Source organism: Pseudophryne corroboree, chromosome 6 (genome assembly GCF_028390025.1).
Source record: "Pseudophryne corroboree isolate aPseCor3 chromosome 6, aPseCor3.hap2, whole genome shotgun sequence".
Lineage (NCBI taxonomy): Eukaryota > Metazoa > Chordata > Amphibia > Anura > Myobatrachidae > Pseudophryne > Pseudophryne corroboree.
In genome coordinates, this window is record NC_086449.1 from 347035553 (window position 1) to 347048641 (window position 13089).

At 43.7% G+C, this 13089-nt stretch overlaps 1 protein-coding gene across 9 annotated transcripts in view; it reads right to left on the minus strand.

Annotated features, from left to right (window-relative positions):
* The window catches only part of HERC1 (HECT and RLD domain containing E3 ubiquitin protein ligase family member 1), a 475564-nt gene that overhangs the window by 252682 nt on the left and 209793 nt on the right, over positions 1 to 13089 (minus strand). For all 9 annotated transcript variants that reach the window (XM_063926542.1, XM_063926546.1, XM_063926547.1 and 6 more), the window contains 4 exons: positions 11801 to 12019; positions 11251 to 11371; positions 2761 to 2998; positions 2454 to 2623 (listed from right to left, as the gene is read on the minus strand). In XM_063926542.1, the coding sequence (XP_063782612.1) occupies positions 2454 to 2623; positions 2761 to 2998; positions 11251 to 11371; positions 11801 to 12019 (748 nt within the window). The remainder of the gene's footprint in view (positions 1 to 2453; positions 2624 to 2760; positions 2999 to 11250; positions 11372 to 11800; positions 12020 to 13089) is intronic.

Here is a 13089-nt window from a genome sequence, read left to right on the forward strand (position 1 = left end):
AGGACTCCAATGCTTTCTTAGAATTCTCATCAGCACGCCAAGAGCGCACCCACAGTGCGCGTCTAGCCACCACTGAACAGCAGAAATTTTGGATGAAAAAGTTCCCGCATCCAATACAGTTTCACCTAAAAAGGTGTTGGCCTCTCTAATATTATCATCAACATATCAGAACAGCGAATGTTTGACCTGAGACCCTCTGTTAACACATCTAACCAGCTGCCAATTGCTAAGGAGACCCAGGCAGATGCAACTGCAGGAAGTAGAGCTACTCCAGCATTGGAGTAGAAGGATTTCATGGACTGCTGAAGTTTCCTGTCCGTAGGTTCCTATAGAGAAGTGACATTTGGGATGGGAAGGGTGGAAGACTTAACCAGGTGGGCTATGTGCACATCCCTCGGCGGGGGGACACCCATTTTTCTTCTGATCAGCTTCCGCCATGGGGTAGAAGGAAGAATACCTTTAGGTTATCAAAAACTTTTTATGAGGATGAGACCAAGCTTCTTTGAAAAGATCTTTTAATTGTGTGGAAGGAGGAAAAGCAGACGGATCCTTCTTTTTCTTCTTAAAAAGAGGAGTCTATGCATCAGGAGGGGTGTCTTTATCCTTAATTTGAAGGACTTCCCTAACCGCCTTGACTAGTGCCTCTACCCTGGTTAAACTCATTGGCCATCTTGGGCCTGAGGGTTCTCTGATTCTGAATCCTAAAGTTCTTCCCTCTCTTCCGAGCATTCCTCAGAGTGGGATTCCTCCGATGGTATCAGAGATGGTGCAGAAGAACTTTTACTCCTGCAAGATGAAGAACCCAGGGCCTGCTGTAGGTTACTGGAAACCTGCACTAATCCCTGTACTGATTGTGACAACACTTGGACCAGGAGGGTTCAGCAGGGTGAGGGTACGGCTGGGTAGGTAACGAGTCCACACTAGTCGCAGTAACAGGTACCTGAAGGGTTCTGTTAGCTGCCAGCTGGGAAGTCAGTTCCTTCATAGACGAGGCCAAGGAGGCAGCCCAAGCTGGCTCAGATGGAGTTGAAACCCCCGCAGCAGGCTTGGCTAGAGGCTCGACAGAGCAACGGTCACAGGGCCCCGTGTGGTCTTGTACCGTGCAAAATAAAAATTGCAAGCCGCACACGTATAGGCGTGCAGTCCAGCCATTCCTTCTCCTATTGGGCAGCTTTGGAAGGTCCCCTGGAGGACATGTTCTAACCTGTTGTAGAAGCAAAACATTCACAGACACAGATATAGCAGATAAGTGTGTGAGAAAAACTATAAAGGCTAAGTAACACCAGCCTAAAGAACCACAAATAAAAAAATAAGTGGGTCCGGTACTGTAACTATGTTCCCACCACAGAAGTAGCAACTGTTAAGGTAAACAGTGATACCAATACAATTAAACTATTGAACTACAACACCCTGGCAGTGTACAGAAAAAGAAAACAATGGCATCTATTGTCCAATTACCCACACCATGAAGTGAGGTAAGGTACATACAACATGACACTGGTGCAGTGTTGGTAAAAGGGAGGCAGGATGGCTCTCTCTACAGTAGTGTGCAGCTGCAGACTCTATGTAGAAACTCTGATGCAGGCTGAACCCATGTGTATAGCAGCAGAGATAAACCCCAAATGGACGCTGAGGTGTAGGAGTGGGAGTGCCAAGGGCCAAGAGCGCAACCTATTGATAGGAAAAACACTCTGGCATTGGCGGCGGAGCTACAGGAATACAACCCCCCCTTCCTGGAGCCCCCAAGGGACTATCCCCCACTAGATAACCGTCCTTTGTGGCCTAGTGGTGCAAACAGGAGAGGACCTGGTGCCACAGACAGACGGAGCTACGGCGGTTTGCGCTGCATGATCTGGTTGCCCACGCGGCAGGAAACCTTTCCGTGAGGTTCCATCCTGCTTGCAGCTGCTTCTGATGCCAGAGAGGTGCTGGGGCGGCTGGCTATGCAAGGCAGGGACCTGGCGTCAGGACAGAGCAGAAGTGCGTGGTTAAATCAAAAGAAATTAAACAAAATAAAGAAAATAATAATACTTCATCAGGGCATCAAAGCCCTTCTCTTTGAAATATGCCCTTTCCTTCTGAGCACCAAGGAAAAAACTGACTGGCCTGGTGCAGGGGAGGAGGGGCCTTCCAGGCTGCACTCAAATGTTTAACTCCTTGGTGACTGGACTGAAGCCCTAAGCTATACCCACTGTCCCCAGTGTCACACCATTGGCTGAAAGAAAAACATATTAAACCAATCAACACTTAGAACACATGGGTTGTGTGTGTCCATTTTAAGAAAATTACACAGCAGTTGCCAATGAGTGAATCTTGTAAATCAAATAAAGCACAAGGCTGCTTTAATGCATCTCATTTGTGCTGTCCAACCTATTGACTTTTTCCACAGTCAGAATTCACCATGCAACACTTTCTGAAAGGCTTTTTCTCAGTATTCTCTGCATTAGCCATACCTCTGAAGTCCTTTCTCTCAGTTTCTCCTACTGACTCTGCCTTCTTGTCTTCCTCATCTTCACCAAAGGATGGCATTACTCCAGCCTGAGACAAGAGGTTCTTCAATTGGCTGCACAGTAGGTCAAGCAGAGACTGCACCACTTTAGGACTCAGTTTATCCGCATATGTCCTGCAGGGCAAAAAAAAAAAAATATATATATATATATATATATTTGTTATTTTTTAAACTAACCCCTTACCTTCAATTCATTGTAATGTTATTGTGAATATTTAAATAAATAACAAAATGCCTTTGATGACACTCACCCAGTAGTAATTGCAAGGATCTGAAGAAGTCTGGTGCTGGCTACTTTGAGAGCTGTGCTCAGCTGAGACACTCCGGACTTGGGTAGTAACTGGAGAGGTTGTCCCAGCATAGTCTCAGTGCCACATAGCTGTGAGAGTACACTAAGCAGGCCAGTGGAAATTGCTAGAGAAACATCTACTGGCTGGTACCGTACACTGAGGGCAAAAACTGTCACCAAAAGCAGACGCTGCTGGGCTTCTGAAAAGGCAAATGACTTGTTGTACATAAGCTAAGCTTTAATTCTGAAGGATTCAAAAAAGGCTTAATGGATAACATATAGGTAAATTAACAAAATGCTGTATTTATAGTTGGTTTAAGCAAACGAGTTATGTCTATAGAAGGCAAAAGTCAAGACCATATAAAAGGGAATACATAAAATGTATATGTGCTATTTATTTCTTCAAATAAAGCAATACAAAACCTCCTATCGGGCATTGGCACTTTAAACATAACAAAAGTCATGCTGGAGCACCGTGCTTTAAGGAATTCAGATAAAAAGATTAAAGTATAAAAATACCATATTATCTGTCATTCTATTGGGGTTACTGTCAATGTTCTAAGGTTGCCCATTTGTAGGGTATGCTCACACAGTTACAATACGCAGCAGCTTACATCTACCGTTAGCCTCAAACACATTCAATCTGTAAAATGTTGAAAAAGTATTTACTGAAGAACACGGGGCTGCCAGACAGAACTGCTTAGCCCGGAGTTTTCCAAATGCCGCCATAACAGTCCAGGTTTTAAAGATATCCATGCTTGAGCCCAGTTGGTGAAATCAAATTGACTGAGGTACTTACAGTATTAAGTCACCTGTGCTCAAGTATAGAGAAATGTAAAACCTGGGCTGTAATGGCAGAGTTTGGGAAACTCTGGCTTAGCTAAAACACAATGCCCTATCGTCCCAGGTGATGCTCGCCAAATTAAATTAATCTAAGAAACAAGTATTCCTACAATAATGAAATCAAAGCAATGGTCCATCAAGTAATTCTACTGACAGACCAAACCAGGATCAGTATGATTTACAGGCGGCCGGGTGCCGGCAGTCAGTATACCGACAGTATGCCGGAAACGGGGCGAGCGCAAAGAGACGTGGACAATCCCGAGTGGGCATAGCCCCTGTGCGCCGGGATTCCGGCAGTTGGCATTGGCAGCTGTCGGGATTCCAGCGTCGGTATCCTGACCGCCTGGATCCCGACAGCCAGCAAATTGACTGCATCCCGTCAAATCCTATCATTGGCATCATAGAGCACTAATGATTATTCGGTTTTAAAACCTCAAGCATCATTGCGAAATACTGTAGCTCATATCAAACAACATGTAAAGATTGAAGAGATTGCTTTTTCTCCAAAGATAAACTCTAAAATTGCAGGGTCTTGATTTAAATTGAACATGGTGGTTTTGTACAAAGTACAGCTTTATCTTCATGATAAACAAAGAATGTGGTTATGCAAAATAGAGCTCCCAACTTATACACTCTTAAGGCTATGGAAAAAGCCAAAACAAAGACAGTTTTTCAAATGAGAGAAATTAACTTCATTGAATCAAGTGGCTCAAAAGGATGTTGTTTTTAACACTTTCTCTAAGCCAACTGGTAAAAACAGGTGTTATTAGCTAACTGGATAGAAATAGTGGAAACGTCTCTAAAACCAATGGATACAAGTCTTCTAGACCATCACAAATCTTGGCTGGAACAGGAACCCTGAGCATAGTTTCAACTATCGACTTCTGGAAAATAATTTTCTCTCACAGATTACAGAATGTGTCCTTTTACATCATTGTTGCAGTCACGCTAAATAGCCCTTCAAGTCACGCCATGCCTAGACTCCGTAGCGACGAGTGCCTTTTTTTTGCATCCTGTCCCGCGAAAAATGCATCTTTGCCGCAAAGTAATGCAATTAGTACACACAAGCAGATTCTGCTGATAAAAATTATTTGCAGTATGGGAGGGGATGCGCCATAACGGGCATGAGAACCCGGCATCCATAGGAAGTATCCTGGGAGGCGGAAGAATCAAAGGCATAGAACCAAATAAATGTGTTCACTGAGAATCACATAGCCGCCTTTCACAATTGTTCTGCGGACGCGCCACGGATGGCCTCCCAAGGGGGTCCAATAGACAGAGTAGAATGGGATTTAATAGCAGCAGAAGCTGGAAGTCCAGGCTGCACATAAGCTTGTGCAGTCATCATTCTAATCCATCTGGCCAAAGTTTGCTTATTCGCAGGCCAGCCACGTTTGTGGAAACCGAACAGTACAAAAAGGGAATCTGACCTTCTGATAGAGGCAGTCCATCCCACATAAATACGGAGAACCCTTACCACATCCAAAGAACGCTCTTTGGAAGGAAAGTCTGAAGAGATAAAGGCTGGAACCACAATCCCTTGGTTAAGGTGAAAAGATGGCACCACCTTAGGCAAATAACCCGGTCCAGTTCGTAGATGCCGGTTTGCGGGCTTTCAACATAGTTTGAATAACCGCCACAGAAAATCCTTTGGCCCTCAGGAGTGATGCTTCAAGAGCCACGCCGTCAAAGCCAGTCTGGCCAGGTCTGGGTAAAGACAAGGGCCCGTACGAGAAGGATCGGGTGCTGCGGAAGTAGGAGGGGTCTCTCTGTCGATAGACCCTGTAGGTCTGAGAATCAATTCCTTAGAGGCCACGCTGGAGCGACTAGAAGTAGTATTCCTAGTTCTTGTTTGAACTTCCGTAGTACCCTGGGCAGGAGTGATACTGGAGGGAACACATAGGGCAGCCGAAAGTTCCACGGAATAGCCAGTGCATCCACAAATGCTGCTTGAGGATCGTTGGTCCTTGATCCGAAGATCGGTACCTTGTGATTGTGTCGAGACGCCATGAGGTCTACATCCGGTAGGCCCCACATGTCCACTAGGAGTTGAAAAAGACTTCCGGATGAAGACTCCACTCTCCGGCGTGCATGTCCTAGCGACTGAGGAAGTCCACTTCCCAGTTTAGGACACCTGGAATGAATACGGTCAATAAAGGTGGCAGATGGCGTTCCGCCCAACAAAGGATTTTTGACACTTCCATCATTGGTTTTGTGTATCCCCACAATGGTAGCGCTGTCTGATCGTACTTGAACAGGCCTGTTGAACACTGCCCTCAACTCCAGAATGGTTATTAGGAGGAGTGATTCCTCCTTGGTCCAGCGACCCTAAAATGAGTGTTGCTCCAACACCGCACCCCATCCCCTGAGACTGGCGTTCATTGTCAGCAGGACCCAGTCTGGGATCCAGAAGGGACGAACCCGGTTTAATCGCTGGTTCTGTAGCCACTAGATCAGCGACAGACGAACCTCCGGAGTTAAAGTGATCATCTGAGATCTGATCCGATGAGGTTGGCCATCCCATTTGAAAAGGATTAACCTCTGTAATGGGTAGGAATGAAATTGGGCATACTCTACCATGTCAAATGCCGACACCATCAGGCCAAGTACTTGCATCGCCGAGTGTATCGACACTCTGGGGTGACAAAGGAAGCATCTTATCCTGTCCTGAAGCTTCAGGACTTTTTCTGGAGACAGAAACAGCCTTTGACTGTATGCATCCAGAAGGGACCCCCAAGTGCACCATGCTCTGAGCTGGGACCAGTGAGGACTTTTTCTAATTGATAAGCCACCCGTGGGCATGCAGGAAGTTTACCATCATTTGCAGATGACTGAGGAGGACATTGTGGGAATTTTCCAGAATCAGCAGGTCGTCCAGATACGGCAGGATTCTGATCCCCTGGCGACGGAGATAGGGCCTCATAACAGCCATGACCTTGGTGAAGATCGGAGGAGCTGTGGCCAGTCCAAATGGAAGAGCCGGGAACTGATAATGTAGGTTGCCAATAGCAAACCGCAGAAACTGCTGGCGATACACGGCAATAGGTATATGTAGGCATATTATCCTGTATATCCAGGGATACCATAAAGTCTCCAGGTTCCATAGCCAGTACAATTGAGCGCAGAGTTTCCATACGAAACCTGGGCACTCTCACAAACTTGTTCAGGGATTTTAGGTTGAGTATAGGCCGGAATGACCCATTGGGTTTCGGAACTAGAAACAGGGTCGAGTAATAGACTCTGCCTCTCTGGGACTGAGGTACCGGCACAACCACTCCTGTACTCAGGAGAGAACTGTCACTTGTTTGCAAAGCTTGTGCCATTAACAGATCTGAACTTAGAACCATAGTCCAAAACTGGCGAGGGGGAACGTCTCTTAAAAGAGACAGAGTATCCGTGAGAGACAACTTCTCGCACCCATGCGTCTGAACTGGTCTTTAACCAGATCTGGGTGAACTGTAGAAGTCGGACTACCACCCTAGGTCCCTCAGGGGGTGGCCCAACCCGTCATGCAACAGGCTTGTCTTGTTTGGAAGCAGGCTGACTGGTTGCCCAGGATTGTTTTGCCTTGGGCTTTGTGGTTTTGGAAGCACGAGACTGTCTCAGGTATGCCTGAACTTTTGCTTTCCCTTGAGGCCGAAAGGAACAAAAAGTGGTACCTTTTGCCTTCTGTGCAGAAGGATTAGTATTTGGGAGAAAAGCAGTCTTAGCAGCTGATACCTCAGACCCAATTTTATTCAGGTCTTCCCCAAACAAAATGTCCCCAGTAAAGAGGAGTACCTCCAAGGTCTTTTTGGAGTCTAGGTCAACTATCCATGACCTCAACCACAGAATACGGCGAGTCAAGACAGACGTAGTGGACGCCTTGGCTGCCAACACAACCGCCTCAGAGAACGCCTCCTGAACGTAATAGGCGGCAATGGTAATGTGAGACAGGTATTGTCTGGCCTTGTCAAAAATATCCTCGGGCAGCTCATCCTCTAATGCCTAAACCCACACTTCAATACCTTTTGCAGCCCGGGAGGCAGCAATAGTGGGCCTATGCACAGCTCCTGTAAAGGAATAAATAGACTTCAGGCATCTCTCCACACGTTTATCTGTCGGTTCCTTCAGTGAGGTGACCGTGGTGTCAGGTAGAGTGGATGACGCCACAAGGCGGGTGACATAACTCTGCAGGGAGAGGATAGCGAGCCAAGGCCCGTTTAAGCAGAAGGAATTTGTTTAACTGGAGTAGACCAGGGTTCCCGTCTGATGTCCACCAAATGGTCAGAATGGGGTAACAGAGTTTTAACCACTTTCTGCCATTTAAACATATCAGTTTTCTTTGCCACAGTAGTGGAATCCTCATCAGCAGATATTTGTAGGATTTGTTTAATAGAAACCACTAAGGCAGGGACATCAACCTGCAAGGAAGAATCCTCATCAGTAGCACCGGATTCAGTGCCTGACAGGACCGTAAGCTCCACCTCCTCTTCAGATGAAATATCAGAGATGTATGTGGACTGTGAGAAGGAAGTAGCCTGCTTAGATGACCCAGAAGCACGGGAGTGACCTGGGGTGGAGGATAGCTGTCTAACCAAGGACTGATTTAAATGTTGCAGCTGGTTAGATAAATTTTCCACCCAAGGCGGATTAACCATAGGGACAATATGTGGCGGTAGTGGTACAGGTGGTTCCAAAGGGGGCGTAAGGCGTTCTAATAGAGTACCCAGTAGGTTAGTGAATGCAGCCCAGGGTGGTTCCTGAGTAGACCCAGGAGCTGCAGACTGACTAGGAGGTGTATGACACAGTACATAAACCATCATACAAAACTTCCCCTTCTGGTAAATCCCTGGAGCATGCTCTGCAGTAGAACATGCGTATTGCATAAATACTGTGACGCACTACATTAGCAGACTTAGATGCACCTAGCCTCTTAGGGTACAGAATATAGAGACAGTTACAGTATATCTGGGAAACAATGAGTGAAGTGAAACAACACAGCAGATACAGGCGCACACAGTCACAGGCAATGCAGAAATTATTAAACAATACAGCTGCATTGAACTGGAAAATTATATATATATATATATATATATATATATATATACACACATACACACACATAAACAGAGTGATATATATATATATATATATGAAATAATAATAGAATTCCTTAATGCACTCTTATTGTAAGTCTACTGTTCTATTGCTTATTTTATATCAGTTAGTTTATTCTATATCAGTTAGTTTAACACTATTTCTTTTATAGGCAGGCAGGCTTCAACACAGAGAAAAGATCCCTTGTCGACAGAGATCAACATAGAAATAGATACACAAATGATATCCCTGTGGAGCGCATTTCTTTAACGTATTAGGCAATTATTTGTCTAATGATAATATTTTTTCTGAATATATATATATATATACACACACATACACATTTAGACACCCATATTTAAAAAAAACACATGTTTTTATTGTTAAGACAATGTAGTTCACAATCACATTTGCAATAAAAATGATAATTGTTTCCTTACAAAGTAATATTGATCATTAGGGATACAATTGTTTGTTCAGTTTGTACATTTCAAATTAATAATAAAGATGCTTTCAGCCAACGCTTTTCGTCTTATAGCGACTTCTGCAGGGGTGTTTTCTAAACAACTTTTTTTCTCTTATTGAAAATGCTCTCAACATTTGAGGAGATGTTTCCTTCTTAAGTGGTTATAGAAAGTGATCTTTTGATCAAACCAATTATTATACTAGGTATAAATCTGCATTAAATTTGAAGGATTTGGGATTTAGATAAAGGTAGTTTCCACAATATGACAAAATTTAGTCGGATTCCCTAATTAGGACCATGTGATTGCTAGTATCAGTATTTGTATCCAAAAAGAGGGCTTTATGCTGTTACCAAGCTCCTTTCAATTCTCCAGCAGCAATCCTATTTCCACAACATGACAACATTTAATCGGATTCCCCCTAATTAGGACCATCCAGCAGCAATCCTATATGTCTGCATACATGGGAATCCAAATGTAGAATATATATATATATATATATATATATATATATATATATATATATATATATATATATATATATATATATATATATATATATATATATATATATCAGCGTGGTCCTAGATCGGAGGTATATATTAGAATACTCGTACAATATATGCTATAACAGGTACACTTTTCTTAACTAACGCTGTCTGTATATAGACATGTAGAATACTCAAGTGTTCGTAAAGTCACAGCGCTGTATACAGGCAGCTTTACAGAGGAGACCTTGACCTGCAGTCCCAGAGACCAGGCGCGGCTATGCTCAGAAGATGGCGCCCAGCGTCTCAGTCAGGGAGTGAGGGTTAGTGTGAAGCAGCACCAAGGCGGGAAAATCTGATCAGAAATGGCTTCCTGGGCCGGGGAAGGGGCTACAGGTCAAGTGCCACCTCACCTATGCTGAACTTCCACCCCGGGTACTATGTGTCTTATTAAATGGGGTGTTAATACACCCTACTCAGACACCCCGGTGGTCTAGTGTCATCCCTGCTCGGAGTGTCCACGCCAGTGCTGCGACCCTTTTCCCTAGGTTCGGGGATGGAACTCGATTTAATGGCGGGTCCTGTCTGGGGAACCCTGTAACCTCCTCCCCGTAGCAGTCACGCGAACCAGGAGAGCGCCTGCAACCCTGTGCCAAAGCCGGAGCGTCTTCGCCCGCAAGTACATGGGAACTGAGACGTTGGGAGGTGATAGAACTGCAGCGCTGAATTGTCACCCGGACATATAGCGCTGACAGCCCAGAGAAGAAATCTTCTCTAGAAGAGTTTTCAGGGCTGAGGTGACCTGCTGCTGCAGGCACAAAGTCGAAACTGAGCTCCAGTGCCTGGAGGCTGGGTTTATAGAGGAGGCCCCAATGCATCCTGGGACAGCCTAAAACTTTAGCCCGTTGGTGCCTCTGGATCAAGATCCACTCTACAACCCAATGTTTTCCTGTGGAAACCAATGTATCCTGCTGCAGAAATAATAATTTTATTTATATAGAGCTTTTTCTCCAATAGGACTCAAGACGCAAAGAGCCAAGCAGAGAGAACAGATTATATCACTACCTCTCTGGGTCTTCTGGGCTGTTAGTTACCAAAATAGTAAAGAAAAATATTTCAAGATTCAAATGAATGACTGATTGCAGTTATTTATAAAAAGTACATCACACTGGCACACCTTAAGTACATTGTATTGGGGTAACAATAAAAAATACTTTCCAGCAGGATGGGGTTATAGAAGGAGGACTGTAGTTTAACACTTTTGCATATTTAAAGTGCCCACTTAATGCGGGATCCAATCCTCAGGATCCATCGTCCCTTATTGGGATAATAAAGGGAAAAAAAAAAAAAACTACGTATAAATCCATAACCACGCAGAGAAATGTGCTCTCCAAACTTCCATATTTCAACTGCCCTAAACTGGAGTGCTTTTAAAAACAAAGCCTTCTCAAACCATAGGATCATATCTTTACTTAGTACGTGCAAACACACTAAGGTTAGTTCACACTACTCTGGAGATCATAAGGAGCATCTGATCCATACAGTGCTGCAAAGTATGAAGGAGACTCTTCTACTTACCAACATGATGTTTATTGGTCTGCAGAGCTCGGTCTAGGGTGGCAGACATTTGCTGGTATATTTTATGCACAGCTTTCTGAATCTCAGTTTGAATGCTCCTCTTAGACGCACGTATTCCATCCTATTTTAAAATCAAATTAACAAATGTTACTGCACTTACTGTACGTGCACAAATCTCGATTGATGCTGTAAAAGGTCATAAAACTTAAAATAAAATATTGTCTATTCTACGTACAGTATATGCAAATTAAGGTTAAGTACAGTCATATTTAGTTATTTCAATAATTTGCCATTGGGAAATACGTGATGGGAGCAATGTCTAAAGGTGGAAAAGGGGTGGGGGGTGTTGCAAGGCATTACAGAATAGATTCCTAATAACATTATTGACAGTTAACTGTTCTCCGCAAAACATTCAGTACACTTTTTGGACTGTATAAATAAAAATACAATATCTTAAGAAATATATAAAATATTGAACATTCCTTTCCACATGTGGCTGAGCCACCCTTATATCCACTGAACATTTCCTGTAAAGCCTCAAATTCTCTACCTGGTAATGATGCAGATGAACACTTTCTCCTTTGGTGCCTGAATGGCCCACAGTTCCTAATCCAAAACATCCAGCAAGAAACTGCAGCCTAACAGAGGTGAGCAGAGAGGAAGACTGCAGGGTGGAGGAAGTTTGACGGCTGCTCAGAGTTTGAGCATTTCCCTTCTCCTCCATTCCAGAAAGCAACACAAGGATCTGGTGTAAGGCTTCCAAACGTAACTATGAGAAGAACACAAGACACTTCAGGTTCATCCTATATGAAGAAAGTTTAATAGCTGTATGCAATGTTGTTGTAATAAGAAAAAAGGTGCATTGCCAGTATTAAAATTTATTCAGTCAAAAAATAAATTATTATTCTGTACAATTACACATGGCCAGGGTTATATTGACCGAGGAAGCCAGCGATTGCACTGAGGTGGAGAAATGCGGAAAGGACTCGTTTTGCTGCACAGTTGGGGGGAAATTCAAGTGTATTTCCCTTCGGCTACCACTAGATGACGCCCGGCGTAGCAATTCAATTGTTGCTCTGTTTGGGAGCGTTTTGCAGCGGAAAAATCTTTCAGCTTGCAGCCCCCCATGCTTGTGAGCAGAAATGTGCGAAAAGTGACCCCTTTGGGTAACCAAATGGCCCTTTTCTCATCGCACCCAACACTTTCTTCAGGTTTAGCCATTTTATGATGTTAAACCCAACACTCATGGCTGCAATCAGCATGAAAAAAACATTTACATTTTGACCTCCGATCTCCCATCACTTTAGATGGGAGATCGGGTGCGATAAAAAAAACTTAAATCGCCCTCTTGGGAGTCCGCTGTATTTATCCATAATAACTGTGGAACTTTTTTTAATAAATGGCTAGCACATACTTTGAATTACCTGTTGTCCAAATATATCTCTATTAAAAGCCTTAGAACAGTTCCAGAGTGTTATAAACTGGTATACTGTGTATAAAATCTCCTGGAATATACTTTCATGACACCCGACCCAGCTAAGATAGAGTTGGGCAACTAGAGAAAACTATTCCTCCTTGGAATTAGGCGTGATGTAAACAGGAATCCATGTTCCAGGATGATGCCTTAAGTAAATATAGGTATTACTTTTGATTGCTAAAATTTGGGGAATTTTTACAGCCCTCCTACCTATTATGTAAAAATTATTATGGAAGATAAGGAAGATGTTCTTCTTTTCAACCTAACGTCAAGTGTTGCTGTGTAATAGCTTATTTAAGCATTAAACCAGAGAAATCAACATTACAACTGATGAACTGTTCATGAGATATACTTGTACTGTA